The sequence below is a fragment of the Protopterus annectens genome, chromosome 11.part0 (assembly GCF_019279795.1).
Source record: "Protopterus annectens isolate FY-2018-M chromosome 11.part0, PAN1.0, whole genome shotgun sequence".
NCBI lineage: Eukaryota > Metazoa > Chordata > Ceratodontiformes > Protopteridae > Protopterus > Protopterus annectens.
The window spans coordinates 1138816476-1138834039 of NC_056745.1; the positions used below are offsets into that span (position 1 = coordinate 1138816476).

The window sequence follows — 17564 nt, forward strand, 5'->3', positions numbered from 1 at the left end:
GACCTGTTCATGTCAGAGACTAGGTTAAGATTCCTGGAGCAAGTGACCCTCGTGCAGTTTGATTTATGAATGTATAGCATTTCCATTAGAGCCGGGTCAGAATCTGCCCTGTAAGCCAGGCACAAGTCACCCCTTAGCAACCTGTAGGAGACCAAATATAGTAATAGTGATTTCAGTCTTTCTGCATAAGACTTGTTTTGTATACCCTATAATTTCTTGGTGAGAAACCTCTGTGGCCTCTCCAGTTGTTGCAGGTGTCTGGTGAGGTACATGCAAAAGGGAGCATTGTACTCAACTTCTGGTCTGATGAAGGCTAAGTATAATGGAATTATAACATCCTTAGATCTAGATGTGATGCCTTTCCTTACAAGATGTGCCACACAGAAGGCTTTCCTTATTACTGTGGATGCATGATGATCAAAGTTCAGATTGCTATCATCCTGAGTATCCAGATTACATACCACTGAATCTACACTTGGGAGGTGCTGTCTATAATGTAATTAGCAGGGATGTCAGCTTTCCCAAATGGAATAATAATGCATTTTTTGCATTTAGCTTTAATCTGTGGCTTTGGCACCAGTCATTTGTCTGTGTTAACCCTGACTGCAGTATATCAACATCATTGGGGGAATCAGTGATTGCTCCCAACTTGCAATCGTTAACAAACTTGGTCAGCCACAGGCCATCCAAGTTTGCCTTGACTTCTGAGAAATGAGCAGTAAGGGACCCAACACAGAACGCTGTGGTATGCCAGTGGTGACTGGTCTTCTGCCAAAGGTAAAGTCACCCACTTTGACAGTATGTGTTCTTTTGGTGAGCCAGTTGGCTACCCATCTGGTAGTGTAGTGGTCTATTCCCAACTGTGAGAGTTTCTCTGTAGTACTTGAGTCGGGGATTGTGTCAGATGCCTTGGCTTGGTCAAGATAGGCAGTATGCATTGTTTTTCCCTCGTCCAGGGGCTTGCTGACCTTCTCGAAGAAGTCAACCATGTTTAACAGGCATGATCTACCTTTAACGAATCTGAACTGCGTGGGTCTAGAATTTGGAGGTTACATGTGTCCTTGTTAATAAAATCCATAATGATTCTTTCCTTGGCCCAGATGTGGCTAGTCAAGATTATAGCCCTGTAATTCCCAGGGTCGGTTGATGGTCCCCTTTGTATAGAGGGATTACTGTTGTTGTCCTCCATTCCACTGGAACATAGCCAGTTTGCATGATTCCTTACAAAATTGTACTTGGAACACTGTTCTTCTTTTGATTCTTCCTTTAGCCAAGAGGGTTTCTGAACTTTAGGCTCTCATGGCTATTTCTCCTTTCTTAGTTTTCTGCAGAGACAGGCTGTCTCTTTGTACTAATCCTTTTATGCCCAAGGTGGTCAATGAGTTGTTGCTTAATCAGTCTAATCATCTTCCTTTCTTTTTCCTTCTCTGCAATCTCCTAGTGAGAATGTTCTTTGGGCAGCTCAAATGTTATTTGGATAAAAAACTAAAGTTATTTATTGATAAATCTGAGCAGCTTTTTTGTTTTCCTTTCATCCCAGGACTTTGGGTTTGGCTGTTTCTAAGCAAACCATCTTCTCCTGGAATTCAAATATTTCTTTTTGTTACTCATTTCATAGAAAATGTCTCTTCCTGTTTGTAAAGGCACAGTCTACTATGGCAGTTGCCTCCTTTGGTGCTTGTTTTAAGGGTCTGGATACCATTTTCCTCCTTGAGGCTGCTACATGGTCATGTGTTCATACTTTCACTAAGCATTGCAAGTCAGATGTTATTTCCAGTGCCAGGATAGGCTTTGCCAGGGCAATCCTGCATGGTTTTGTAGAGGGCTGTTCTGTGCCTTCCTCCTCTCAGGCTTCCTCTTGACCTCTTTTCTTACGTAAAGAGTACTGAAACAGTGATATGGAAGGACATAGTACAGTTATGTAAAGTCTTACCATAACAGTAGATGTCCTTCTCTTCACTGTTGCAGTAATCAATCCCTTCCTCCTAGCCCCTCTTTTTTTAGCTCCTGTCCTGTACTTTTCTTGCCGTCCTGTTCAAGGGGTTCTTCCTCTTCTTCTTCCTGTTTCTCCTTTTGGATACACTTGTTCTCCTTGTCTTTAACGGCACCCTGTTCCTCCTGGGGCTTTTTTAGTTCTGTTTGTGTGCACCCATGTTACCTTACCACCTTATGCCTTGTGAGGGGAGCATACATGTGACATACAATGCCTGTAAGAAGTAAAGGCCTTGGTACACTGGCCGTAAGTTGGACTTTCTTTGGCATTAGATCCATTGGGTAAAGAATACTGCAACACTGAAGCAAAGAACATCTACTGTTATGGTAAGATATTACACAACTGTGCTTTCTGGTAAGATATTACACAACTGTGCTTTCTGTGTGTCTGGTTCACATTATCCATTCTCTGCCTCACTCTTTGGACTATGCACGGCACCAAAAGTATTCAAAGGTATCTAGCTCCAGTTATAGCTCATTTTACAATGCAGTGCATCCACATTTTTCCATGTTTAAATGACTTGCTTACTTTTGCAGAGTTTTCTCAAAGTATCAGGAATTTTTCCGTCTTGGACAGAGATCTGTTACACAAGCAGGGATTCCAAGAGAACATTTAAAAGGGTAACCATTTGAAATGTTGGAACCCACTAGAATGAGTCCCAAAATACTGAGACTGAATGGCCAAAAGAATGGGCTTACATATGCTAAGTTTGAGATGCCATTTCTCAGAATATTCTCTTTTCTCTGAGGTATAATGATATCGGAGTTGGTATATATAAGTTGGGGGTGAGGGCTTGTCCCCCACATGGAGGGTGCAGGGAGGGCTTGCCCCCTGCAAAAAGAAGTTTTAAGAAGAAGAGCGATCGTTTAGATTTGCACTTCTCCTGTGTTTTCAGTCTTTTTATTTTTGGCCTGTCGGTACTTTGCATGTCAAGTACCGATATTTCAATAGTGAGCCTTCATAGGTCTTTCTTGACTCCTCACAGGATTGTGTTTCTGGGATGTCAACTAGACACCACAGTTCAAAGAGCTTTTCTTCCACAGGAAAAAATAGATCTATACCTAGTTCTATTTCTACGGTTTTCCACTCAGACTTCAGTCTCTGCAAGGCAATACCTCAGGATTTTGGGTCCCCTGGCTTCGGTGATTCTTATGATATCGCTGGCAATACTGCACATGAATATCTGTAGTATCTTTGGTTCCAGCACCAACACCCTTTGTCTTTTCAAATTCCAGTACTGGAGTTTGTCAGAACTGAAATCACTCCCTAAATCCTGGTCTCCCCTTCTCCCTCCCTGTTTGAAAGCAGTCAGTCACAACAGATGCATCAGTCTGCTTTGCCAAGCAGTTTCAGGAGGGATAAAACTGCAATGCGTGTTGGATACCAAGGACAGATGCAATACATAATATAAAACAGATGCTTTCCATGATCAAGACATTCAGCTCTCTGAATCATATTTGGTCCCCAGGACCTTTTCAAGTTGTTACAGACAGTACCACAGTCATGTAGTACATCAACAAACAAGGGAGAACCAGGTCATACTCCCTTTGTAACTAGAAGCATTAGTTTGGGATACTGCATTACAGTAAAGTCTCAATCTGTGGGTATCCTACAGTTCATCAAGGCAAAATTGTGTGGCAGACAAGCTGAGCAAAACAAGGGTAGTTCCCTCACGAATGGAACCTAGATTAGGGGGTCTTCCAAGATTTGATCCATCTGTGGGGAATTACTCAAGTAGATCTTTGCCCCCTCTCTGACCAATCGGCTGGCAAGATTCTGCTCCAGGACTCCATGCAAGAAGACCTGGAAGACAGATGTCTTTTCTTTCCTTTGGACAAGAATGTCACTGTATGCTTTTCCACCCTTTCCACTAATATCCAAGGTACATATGAAGATTTTGAAGGAATCCCCCAAGATCAATGAGATGACTGCCTTTTTTTGGAAATGGACAGGGGCAATTACCACAAGCTTCTTCACAGACTGGATCTACTCACACAAGAGTAGGGGTGTTTGATACACCCCAGCAGCAATCAACTTCATTTGACTGCCTGGATGATAGGGTCTTAATTCCTTTTAGACACCTCTTTACTGAGGACATGTAGCAAGTACTAATGGAGGCAAGGAAACTTGCTGCTAGAAAATCATATATATTAGGAAATGGAAAAGGTTTTCTAATTGGTTCAACAACATAACCAGCACACATTCAGGGCTAGTTGTTCTCTGGTTTTACAATACTTGTATGACTTACTATCCTATGGCCTTTCTTACTCCTCTATCAAGGTATATTTATCGGCCATTTTAGCATGTGTGCCCATGGCTTCTCCTCTTTCAATGCAGTCTCATATCAAAATATATTTAAAAAGGATTTTACATAAGAAGCCTCCAAGAGAATTGTAGGCCACTCCTTGAACCAGCTAACCTGGCTGACTTGAGGTTCTTAACATGGAAAACAGTTTTACTGATTGCTCTACCCTCTGCAAGAAGAGTATCTAAGTTGCAAGCTCTTATGTTGAGTTAACCCTACCTCATTTTCCACAGGGACTGGGTTTCTCTGAGAACTAATCCTTCTTTTATGCCTAAAGTATCCAGGTTTACTTTAAGCCGAACTAGACATCTCCCCATATTCTTTCCTGAACCCACAAATAAAGGAGAAAAGATACTCTGTACATTAGATAGCCCCGAACAACTCCGGTAATATCTTGACAGAACTAAATATATTTCAAAATGGTTGTTTCAGACTATTACCTTTTGTTATAGGTTCATAGGTGTTTACTAGGCTAATAACCACAAGAGCCTTTTTAAACCTAGCTACGCATCCCAAATCTCTGACAAGTTCTGATACCCTTGATAAGTGTAAGATGAACCATTTACAGGTTATCTGTACTCACCAGAAGAAAGCTGTTCCATGCAGGGTCAACACCTACTCTACTAGGGCCTTGGCATCATCTATGGCTTTTTGAAAATAGATGGATTCTATAAGTATTCTAGAAACAGCAACTTGGTCTTCTGTACATACATTTACAAGCACTATAAGCTTGATTACTTCTCTAGCTCTACATCAGAGTTGCAAGATTATTCTCCAGAGGCTCTTGGACTCTTCTCCTTGTACCTCACAAATTTAGTAAGCTAAGGTAATTTAACTACCCATATAGCTAAGGCTGCTGCAGAAGTGATCAGTATGATGAAAATAGTACAAGTGTATAAGTCAACTTACCATAATAGTAGATGTTCGAATGATCACTGCTGCAGCAGCCACTCCCTACATCCCCGTTGTTTTTGGTATGTTGTTTATACAGGGTGCAGTTATTTATATTTTGTTCTTCCTAACATTGTCTTTTTGGCAGTCAGCCTCCTTTTGTCTGTTGGCAGGAAAGCACCCAAACATGTCTTATAGTCAGCTCATCTTGAGAAGCCTGACAGTTTGAACACATGGAAGCTTTGGAAGATAGATGGTTGTTATATTCATGGCAGGATACAACTCTCATAGCCAAGGCTATTGCAGCAGTGATCATTCAAAAATCTACTGTTATGGTAATTTTACTTACACGAATGTACTTTCATTGTGTACTGCAGGTGATTCTATGAATGAGTTATGTTATGCACTTGTGTCTGGCTAGCTAGCTTTATCCACAGTCATGTGTAAGGGACACTCATGCGAGTGATCTAGGCATGACATGGGGTGAACTTCACTGAGGAAGTAGAGTATGTCATGATCTCTGTGGGCTTCACACAGTTCCTTCATGTGAACTTGATTCTGAGTGTCATGCAGTCAGCTGTAGGACAGACTATGCTGACCTACAGCTGACTGCATTGCACTATAGGTCAGCACAGTCTGCGCTATGGCAGTAGGATATACTGTGCTGACCTCCATGATGTAACTGAACAGCAGTGTTGAGGAGATGCACCATTATCTCTCGGGTGTTCACATGCTAGGTAGGATGTTTTAGAAGTGGCCTGGGCCATTGTCAGTTCTCCTGGAGAGCAGTACACAGCTTATCAAGCTTTTCATGGAATTGGCAAGAGCATGAAGGAGCAATCCAGAATATTAAACAGCTAATGTGGCAATGACATGGTTATTGTAACTCAGCAAATAATTGTTACAGTGTGTGCACTGTTCCTTTTCATGGTGTGGAGACATGACCCAGCTTTTTCTGAGCTGCTTGTTTACCATGGTATGTATAGAAATGTGCAGCCTTGTATCATAATCCCAGCTGAGTGTGTCAGTGCCACCACCTGGTCTCCAACCATTTATGTACATGACAGCTATATGAAGGATACCAAGGATCAGCCAGGGTAATCTGATATTAGTGATCCATTGCCACATGTTATTGGTGCTCTTGAGATTGTTCTAAGTCTACAACAATGTTCTGATATTCTCCCTTTACTAGACTTGCTGGTACCATGGTGGTGGGGGAGTTAGCCTCCTACATGTTCTTAGTAATTTAAGCAAAGACTAAAGCATTACAATATAGAAGTGGTCACAACATGCATCTGCCTTGCCCTCATATTTCTGAGGCTGTTAACTCATGACTGGTAGGTTGTGCAACACAACAAAATGACATTTGCTGTCATTGTTGTGGATGTACAACTTATGAGGGCACACCCCAGACATAGGCCAGTGCTTTGGACACACATACAGTCAGTTAACTGTGGATTCTGCTATCATTGCTGTGGAGAGAAATGCCATTAGTTACCTGTGGGGTCTGCTCACTGCATGTTGCACTTATCTGCATAAGTAGTTGTTTGTGCTGTACATATTATGAGGCGTCCTTTTCAAAAATTCATGGCTTATAGTTTGGTTATGTCTGATGCATAACCCAGGCCTTCCATGGTTATTTGTTCTTGTTTTCTATAGGTATAGGCCCTGTGTCTGCATACCTCATTTTGCTGTGTGCAGGCATATAGGCCTTTTAAAAGACAACAGATTTTGTGCTTGGTGTCATCTGCATATTTCCTTGCAGTGCGGCTTTCCTCTTCACACAGGTGAGTGTACACTAATTGCCACATTGTTAAGGCCACACCTGGCCTTAAATTATTGTTTTATTGTTAGAATGTTAGAGTTAGTGTTAGAGTGGGTTGTCTGTGCTTGAATGTACTGCTGCATATGGTCTTACAAGGCATGCTAGGCCACATGTGGTGTTGCTGGTGGTCCCTGGCTAATTTTTCCTTCTGTTGCATTGACTTGCTGAGTATGAACTGGTGTTGCCTGACCAGGGTGCATCTCTTTGTGTTCTTTTTTGGCATTATCTGATGCATCAGAATGTGGTGTGGTCTTCTAACTGCCAGGAATATGGTACAAATGATACCCCTAAACAGGATGCCTGCATATGGCACCCCAAGGAGAAGATGGCTATATGTACTATATATATATATATATATATATATATATATATATATTATACACCAGTACAGTAAGGCTAGAGGTGTACTACAGACAGACTCTCAATGGTTCCAGATACTGGAAATGTTACTTGAACTAAATGAATACTCATGTCCATGTCTGGACAAAAGCACTGTCATCTTTGTCCATCCTCTACAGTTTGCAGATGTTGTCAGCCATGGCTGCAGGGGTATCTAACATCTTCTACTAGGAACAAATTCTGTCTTGTACTCTTCAGTGAATTATATTTTCTTGTATTATATGTGGAATTCAGTGTTTATGATCTGCACCTGCCAAATGTCTATTTATATTCACATCCAAACCAAAGGGTAAAAAGGATACACTAACAAATGATTCAGTAAAAAACTGCAAGAAAAATACAACCCAAAAAAGTCCTGTAGTAAAGGCTTATGGGATATATGCAAATAGACTTAAGGATATCAAGTGTTTTAGCTACATGGGCTTCTGAATATCCATGACTACTTTTTAAGTCTTTACGGTAGCATTCAGGCTAATAAAGCCAAACCCCACTAGCTATAAACATACATGTTTTGAGCTTTTTATTGACCTTGGCAGCAAAGCATGAGTGGATAGTTTGGCTATATTTGAGAAACTCAGGGTCATATACCCACTGATGCCCATAAAGACTAATGTGCCTGCAAAGTACACAACTAACATCCAAACCAAAGGGTAAGAAGGACACATAGACAAACCATTCAGTAAAAAAACTGCAAGAAAAAAAAAAAAACAGCCAAACTAGAGTTTTCACTGTGTGATACTTTAAACCTCCTGTAGTAGGGGGCCATGGGATATAAGCAGATGACCCCTTAAAGACATCAAGTGTTTTAACTGTCCACCACTTTTCAGTTTTTTAAGTCTTTATTGTAACATTCAGGCCAATAAAGCCAAATGCCACAGTGGAGTATGGCAGTCATTTAATGAGTAGAGAGGCTATATGGAGAGTGGAGAGGCCCAAGAAAAGAGATTTATTGGTATGGTGTTTTGATTTTTTTTCCCATGCAAACCTGGAACTGCCACTGTGAGTATAACTTTACAGTTCAGTATCTTCTCTTGGAAACATTTTGCTGTGTCAAAGACATTCAGATCAGTATCAAAACAACCAAGTTAAGGAAGTAAGTGTTGCTATTTTCACCTTCATCCTGGTTAAATTTATTATTCTTTTGTTGTAATTTAAAAAAAAATCCCAAAATATTGCACCAACATCTAAATATCATTTTTGTTAAATTGTATTTTAACACAGAACTCAGATAATATAAAACATTTTGTAGTTCTTGCATTTTATAGTAGATATGAGTCAGACTTCAGTATGATGCTTTTTGTATCTTTCTTCTGCTAGTCAACAGATGAATGGTTTCAAAATGTGGAGAAAGTTATGAAGCAAAAGGCCACTCAGGAGCTATCAATGAGTGATATCCTCACACGTATACAAGAAGTGGTCAGTGCTCGGTTCTACACTATTGCAAAAGCATTTGCAGATGTTGACTTTGGAAATATTGATGTTGTTTCAAAAGAAGCTTTCAAGGAGATTTTTTACAGGCACTTCATGCATTTAACTGATGAGCAGGTAATGAGTTGATTGAGTTTTTGCATATATTTTATTAACAACAAATTTCTGTTGTATTGAGATATTGAGCAGCAAATTTTGATTTACATTTACTAATGCAGACGGTCATGGAAATATGAAATTATTGATAAAATTTATGTTTTGAGATTTTAAATTTTAGATATGTACGTGGAAGAATGAGTAGTTTTCTGACTAAGATCTTGAAAACTTTAAGAATCATATTAATCTCTGTGTTCAAGAGATATGTTTCCTATATTTAGCTTTAATTGAAGAACCTGGATTATCTAACCATACATTTCTTATTTATTTAGCTAGCTATTTATTTGCATTTGTTTTGGGGAAACTCCATGTGGGCATTAGAACCTTTTTTACGCAAAGGCCCAGGGAGGAAAGCTCGACTAGTAGTTCATAATATAAATAAGCAAAGAGATGTAGTTAAACAGAACGCACAGTAAATAAATAATTAATATAACCTAACATATTCTAATATGATTATAAATATTATAATATGTTATGATGCACCAATTAACATATTATAATATGCCTAGGGCAGCAAATTAATAGTATGATGCGTTGATACAGTGGAACAGATTATAGTATTCGTGAAACAGCAAAAAAAATAATACACATTATCTGAGATAGTAAACAAAATAAAATAGATTGCCAGTAAAGACAACCACAAGGGCTGTATAGTTATGCAAAGAATCTCCACGGCAATACCCAGATTTGCTTTGAGCTACTGCATAATGGTACCTCCTATACCGAGCCAACAGATATTGCCAGTATACTGGCAACAGATTCAGTGCCAACTTTACCCCCCCAAAGGACCAATCACAATACCAGTAGATTGCCAGGCACACAGTATTACTGCTGCACAGGCTAAAACAGCACTGTCCAAGGCCAAGAATACAGCTTCTATGGAACTTGACAATATCTCTGGTTGTGTTCTACATGAACTACAGGGTGAACCGGCACCTCACCTGCATGCTCTGTTCAATCACAGCCTCATCTCAGGCTTTGTCCCTGCCGAATGGCACACTGTTACAGTTATCCCTCTCCACAAAGGAGGAGCGACAACAGACCCTGGGAACTATCGCCCCATTAGCCTGACGAGTCTGATATGCAAAGCTATGGAACGCAACATCACGGACCTAATAAACAAGGATATAGGGAATCTCCAAACTCTGGATCCCACACAGTTTGGTTTTGTGAAGGGTGGATCATGCCTGCTCAACTTGGTCGACTTCTTTGAGTCAGTCACCAGAGCTGTGGAAGGCAAGGTAGTTCATACAGCCTACCTTGGTCTGGCCAAAGCTTTTGATACCATTCCCCACTCAGGAATCATAGAAAAACTCACTAAGCTTGGTATCAACCCCTATATCACTAGGTGGGTTTCAAACTGGCTCACAGAACCCACAGTGTGAAAGTAGCTAACTCCAAGTCAGACTGCGGATTAGTCACGTGTGGAGTCCCACCAGGTTCGGTCCTAGGTCCTCTCCTGTTTGGTATCTACTTCTCTGAAGTCCAGGCCAACACGAAGGGACTCTGGCTGACAAAGTTCGCAGGCAATTGCAAGTTGGGAACTATTATTAACTCCCCAAGTGATGTTGACATCCTACAGAATGGCCTCACTGTGACCAACAACTGGTGTCAGAACCATGGCCTTAAGCTCAATGCCAAAAAATGTGTCATCATCCCCTTTGGGAAAAACCCAGTTCCCATGAATTACCACATTGATGGTAGTCCACTGAACACAGAAGATGTTATAAGAGATCTGGGAACACAGGTTGACAGCAACCTCTCTTTTGATCACCACATTGCCACTGTAGTCAGAAAGTCCTTCTATGTGGCACATCTCATTACTAAGGGTTTTGCATCCAGGAAGAAAGAGATCACTGCCTCTCTCTACTCTTCCCTCATTAGGCCAATCATCGAGTACAATGCCCCACTTGGCATGTACCTCACTAGACACCTGCAACAACTGAAGAGACTGCAAAAGTGCCTCACAAAGTGGATCCTAGGCCTTAAACACTTGCCTTATATGGACAGACTCAAAAAATTCCAACTATTCTCTGTCTCATATTGCCTACTTAGAGGCGATCTCTGCTTGACTTACAAAGCCATGTCTGACCCAGCTCTGTTAGAAATGCTACATCTAAAGAAATCTCAATCCCTCTGCACTAAATGCTCCAGAGACCTCAATCTCATTACCACAATTAACAGAACATGCTGGAAGAATGGGTTCATAACCCAGAGACTGCCAATGCTATGGAACAGACATCCCATATATGTCAAGCAGAGCACCTTGCTGACCCTCTTCAATAGAAATTTTGATGAGAGGATGGGAAACAGAAAATTCACCCCGGGGATAACACCAGTGGCTCTACTCGACAGAGGCACTGGGAACTGAGGTTGGGTGGCACTATACCAGGGTAATCCTATGGCTAGGCTTATAAAGGCCCCAGGGCCATTAGCCTAGTGCACACCTCTGAACAATAGGAAGTAGTAAAGATATTCTGTACTAACATAATAGTTAATCCAGAAAAATATGCTAGGAAAAATAAGAAATATGTATGTGACTTATGATTAGTTGTATAATTAATGTGCTTAAAGAAGGACTGAGTCCTTTTAAAGTTAAAGAGGTATAATAAATGGCTAAAGTGTGTAACAGATTAACCAAGAGATGAAGTGTAAAATAGGTTAACCAGGAGATGAGCAGGAACACAGCTATTAGTCTTTTAGGAGTTGTTTTAGCTCAGCTTTGAATTTTTGAAGGCTGTTGTTAAGTCTCAGTGGCTGGAGGATGGAATTCCAGATTTTAGTGATATGGTACATGTATAAGGTATTGACATCCTACTGTGAAATTTGTTTTTTTGTGAGGAATAGTTTATGTTCTGGCTGGAGAATAGCGCTAATGATATCTTGCAAAGTTGAGAAATTTTCCTGGCTGTGAATTGCACTTATTTGAGAGTAATTGAGGTAGTTGGATATTCCAAGTCAACTAAGGTGTTTAAGGGTTGTATAGTTGTGGGACCTATGTGGCCGGTTATCATTTTGGTGCCTTATTTGTAACGTTATTATAGTTTTATTTTATTTAATTTTTTTTTTGAGTCATCTGGAGACTGGTAAGAAAGAATAGGAGAAGCATAATGAAGATATGGTAGTAGATAAATTGAGTAGCTCTTGGCTATTTATTTTTTTGTTTTGTTTGTTTTGCTACTTTCTGTGAAGTAGTGTTTGACTTGATAGAGTGTTCCGAATTTGTGATGATTTTCTTATTACCTGCTTATATGTGTAAGTTGAATTTTATGTTGTTATTTCTTATCACTCATAATTTTGTGCAGGAGACTACTACATTTTTATGTTTAAATAATTGATTAAGACATTTGCTTTATCTGCATTATATGATTTGGGAAGGAAGATGGATATTTTTCCACCTTTAGTAGCAACTGAGAGTTATCTCACCTGGATTCAGTGGATGTAAAGGACTCTTGGATAATATGTTGAAGCTGTGTAAGATTTGGAGTAGAGCAGATAGGTGTGGAATCATCTACATATTGGATTAGTGTTGTTTGTTTGGATGCAGTGTATAGGTTGTTGATGAGAATGTTAAATTGTAATGGACCTAAAATAAACCTATGTGGTATTCCAACATTAATAGAAAGGAAGAATGTGTATGTGGATTGCCACTTAGACTGAAATCTCCCAGAGAGCTAGTTGTGAAATCAATGAAGGTACTCATAGACTAAGAGAAAGCTGAAAAGTTTTTTTCTAATAATTTGTAATATGAGGTTGTGGAAAAGTCAAGAAACAGAGAGCAAACCAAGTTGCAATATTTCTATTTTAGTTGATGGTGTTTATAAAAGTTAATAGGACCATGGTTTTGAGATTTGAGTAAGATTTGAGTGAAAGCCATGATGATTGTGGGAGAGAAGCTGAAAGTACAAGAGATGCTGAAGTTGTGCATGGATACATTTTTCTAATTATTTTGCATAGTGGATAGAGTATAGCAATTGATCTACAAGTAGATAATTCAGTAAAGTTCCATCTTTGTGACCAGAGTGTGAGTGAACAAGTCTGTCATGGATGGAGATGATGAGTAAAAGGTCATCATACATTTCACACACTGCCTTTACAGAGAGTAATAGTAAAATATTTGGACTGCATTGTGGAATGCACTTTCAGGAAACACAGTTCATTCAACTAGTACTTGGTCAGTGTACATAGTGTCAAAGTTTAGTGGTGAACACTGTTTGGGCTTTGTGGCCGGCAGACAATACAGACTGTATAAGATTATAAGAAAATGCTGTCACCAATCCAGACACCAAGTTTCTATTTAAAATATGAGAATGTACTAAGAGTCCTGATTGAAAAAGTTTATTCCAGCATGGTACCAGAAGCATAGCTGGTTCAATTAGCATCCTGTGCCAGTGCTATGAATCAGCACTCCATCCCCTCAAATTTTGCAAATAACAATAACAAAAAAGGGCCACGAAAATGTGGGCGTTGCCCATATTGCATTAACATCAAGGAAGGTGATTCTCTTCTTTTGAAAAAGAGGAACAAGTATATTACTACTCAAGGTTTTGCCAACTGTAATACCACAGAAGTGATTTATATTGCTACATGTGAAATCTGTGACTCTTTTTATGTTGGCAAGACCGAGAGGAAATTGAGGCAGAGAATTTACAAGCATTTATATGAGATAAGGAAAAGAAAAGATAATAATGCTCTGTTTAAACATCAAAACAATTGTGGCAAAGCTAAATTTCAGTTTTTTGTCATAGAAGTAGTCCCACGAGACCCCAGGGGAGGGCCTTGGGAGACTCGGTTGGAATATAGGGAGCTATATTGTTAAATTATTCTTGATGCAAGTTCTGCCCCTGGTTTAAATGAAATGTTATCCTTGAAACCTGTGCTGAAATTGAGATCAACTAAATTATAGTATGTTATTATTATAATATTAATATTTATATTTTTAAATAATTTTATATATTATATATGCAAGCATTTTATGGTTTATTTTAATAATAATGCTTGTATTTCTCTTAATAAGATGAACATGCATTTAATTTAATTTCCACAAGATGGTGGTATTTCATTGTATTTTGGATTCAATTTAGCTTCTGCTTTTGAAAAAAACATTTTTAGAAGCATTTCAGCTTTGTGCTGGTAATACTTATATTTAACAAAGCAATTTTAACTAAGGTTTATGTTTGAAGCATTTTATATAACAAAATATATATACATATCTATTTATTATATCTATTTATTATGTATACTTTTGGTTTTGACTTTTAGATTCATTCACCTTTAAGGTACATGTGTTTTAAAGCATTTTGCATGTGTAATTAAATTTGTTCACTCATTGGTTCATTTGAATTAGATTAGTTTATTTATTCACCAAAGGAAGAGAGGTTAGGTATCTGATGAAGTTATTGTGACGAAAACATATGTGGATTAACTTTACAGCATTATTATGCTGTTGCTTGTGCTTTGCAGTTTCGTTTGCTGTGCTGTGCTGCTGTGATTTAGCTTGCTGTGGATTGTTTTTTTGCTTGTTCATTAAAGCAGTTGTCCATTTTGCTGAGCTCCGTGTGTGCCTTACTTCAGGTTTACCAGTTTTTATCTTGGGCACTCAGACCACTGGTTTGATTTATTAAAATTTGTTACGTAATCACTTCATCTGTTGGCAGTTCAAAGTACAAACTCTTTTATTAAAATAGAAAAACACACGTGTGGGAGACAGAACTCATAAAGTCATGTCTCCCCGAACAATGGATTTCACACATGTTATATAGAAAATCTTATCATGATAATGAATTTTATCTATGAAACTATTGCTAACATCCAATAGAAATAAACAAAAAAGTATATTTCATATATCAGACCACTAGAAAATTGTCAAGCTGGAAGAAATTACACTTCATACTTGTTATCTGTATTTTAACCTAATAAGGAATTCTTTTCCGTTCTACTAAGTGCCTGCAACGGAAAGCAGGGCCTCAGGCTAAGGTACTAGAAACTACAAGAAGCTTCTTTTCGATACTTTTCTATGACTTCAGAATATTTTTGCAATCACGTGCACTAGCCTGCTAACATACACTTGGATTTCATTTCATTATTATATTTTCTCTCTACAATCCCCCCTTTGATGCTTAGAAAGCATCAACCCAAAGTTTGCCTTTCAGAATCCGAAAACATTGTCATACATTTTAACAAAGCTTTCAAAGACTTTTGTTTTATTTTTATTTTCCATAACACCTTTGTCATTGCATTTTGAAAAAGGCACATTTTCAAAACTATTAATGCATACATTTTGCAATGTTGGCAAAGATCGAGATGCAATCAGTCTAGATATCAAAGTCTTACATAGAAATAGAAGTAAAAGTAAAGCCATAATGATTATTGCAATTAACATTATGAATTTTAAAATACCACCACCCCATCCAGAGAACAAATTAGTGAGCCATGTCCACTGAGTGCTATCAGCTTTTTTAGTATCCGACAGCTCAGCCACTTTTGGGATCATTTTTAAATGACTATGTATGGCATGCTCGTTATTAGAAATAAACATGCAGCATTCCTCATGCACGAGCACATACATACCCCCTTTTGATGCAAGCATAAAGTCAAGTGCCATTTTGTTCTGCAGCACCACTGCACACATAGCACTCAGTTCTGCGGTGATAAGATTTACCACCTCAAATGTGGCGTTACTGAGTACTTTTTACAACTTAGATAACTTTCGTAATACCCATATTGTTTTGGGGCTCTATAAACAGGAGCTATTCCCGCCCCAGAAATAACAAGGTCCATGTGAGAAAGTCCTTTAACAGCTGTTTGTTTTTTTTTTAAATCACAGTGTTTAATCCAAGAAGCATCAATTTTACCAATCAGATTTTTTACAGTTTGAGTCTCTCTGACATTTTGGATTTCCCATAAGGCAGATAAGCTGTATATCAGATAGCTGGGAGAACAATTGCAAAAAAACAACTACATTTCCAATCAGTTGTTAGCCCCCTGTAAGCCTTTTTACCACAAACAAAATAATAACCTTATATAACACAAAAAATGCCCAATAAACACCAGGTACCTCCACAGACAGAAAAAACGTAAAACACAGTCCAAAAGAAAACGCTGTAGAGGCAGGCTACAATAGGCTCCAGAACAAAAACTTCTCCAACTTAGTAAAACCAGTACTGTCTTTAATGCAACAGAAGCACTTTCACTCACAGCTTCTTCAGGTGTATATACACAGCAATAAAATCCACCTTCTTATATATTCAAATAAAAGCACATGACTAATTAATTTAAAGTCATATGGTCAGTAAACACATAAAAGAACATGAAAAAACATTAAAAAGATACATATAAATATAATGTAAATATACTACACTCAAATAAAAACATTGCCACTACTACATTATTAAGTCTATCTACGTAATACTCTCTGTGCCAATTGATAAAAACAAAAAATAAATAAATAAATATACATATATATACTGCACTCAGGTAAAAGCATAACAACTATTTCATTATTAAAGCTACCTACTTAATGTTCTTTTCCTCAGTGCTGGTTTAATGGGGACACTATCATTAAGCCCATGGCCATAATTAGCCCTTAGCATGATTATCCATTTGGCCTCTACTTCCTCTGTCCTATCCCTAATGTCACTATACCTATCACTTTCATATACCTTAGAGATTACCATGAACCTGAACTTGTGATGTTGCCCTTTATCCAACACATGTTTGGACAAGGCATTAACTCTAGAGCCTTTACCAATATGGTAAATATGCTCCCTAATCCCCTCCCTTAACATGCGATCCGTCTTGCCTACATAAAAACTATTACAGATCAGGCAGGTAGCAAAGTAGACAACACGGGTAGTATAGCAGGTAGCATTAACTCTAACCTCAAAAATCCTGCCAGTGTCTGGATGTTCAAACCATATGCCCTCCTTAATAAACTGACATTGAGCACATTTTCCACAGGGTTTTGTTCCATGAATGGTTTCCACATTCATGTGCCCCTTTTCAAAACATAACCTTCTTTTTAAGTTCTTTTTATTCTTAAACGTAAACTGAGGTACATCTCCAACTATTTCACTAATAATAGGGTCAGTTAACAGTATCTTCCAATGCTCATTGAAAATATTGGTATATCTCCTTATGTCCCTCGTATAAGGAAGACATACACTCAATTTATTGGTCCTACTCGATCTATCTCCCCTCCGCATGTCTTCCGAGAAGTAGGGTTTAGCTCTAGACTGTCTCAAACGCTTAACTTCTATCGCACTACTCTCTATAATACCCCTCTCATATCCCCTATTTGCTAAATCACAACCAGTAGTCAGCAATTGTTGCTCAAAATCCTCATTCTTAACACTTAATCTAGAGGCCCTAAAAAACTGATTTTGGGCCACATTCCTAAAAACATATCTGGGATGCATACTATCTCTATATAATAAACTATTTACATGGCAATCTTTCCTGTATAACCTCGTGGATAGAATGCCATTTGGTTCTTTCACTACAAAAACATCTAGAAAACTGATGCCCATATCAGAAAAATCTAATGCAAACTTCAAAAAACAAGTTGT

General features: G+C 38.5%; 1 protein-coding gene across 1 annotated transcript in view; it reads left to right on the forward strand.

The window, feature by feature from the left end:
- EFCAB6 (EF-hand calcium binding domain 6) overlaps positions 1-17564 on the forward strand; it is a 3527179-nt gene that overhangs the window by 2726517 nt on the left and 783098 nt on the right. Inside the window, exon 26 of the mRNA XM_044088493.1 lies at positions 8731-8958. Coding sequence (XP_043944428.1) covers positions 8731-8958 — 228 coding nt within the window. The remainder of the gene's footprint in view (positions 1-8730; positions 8959-17564) is intronic.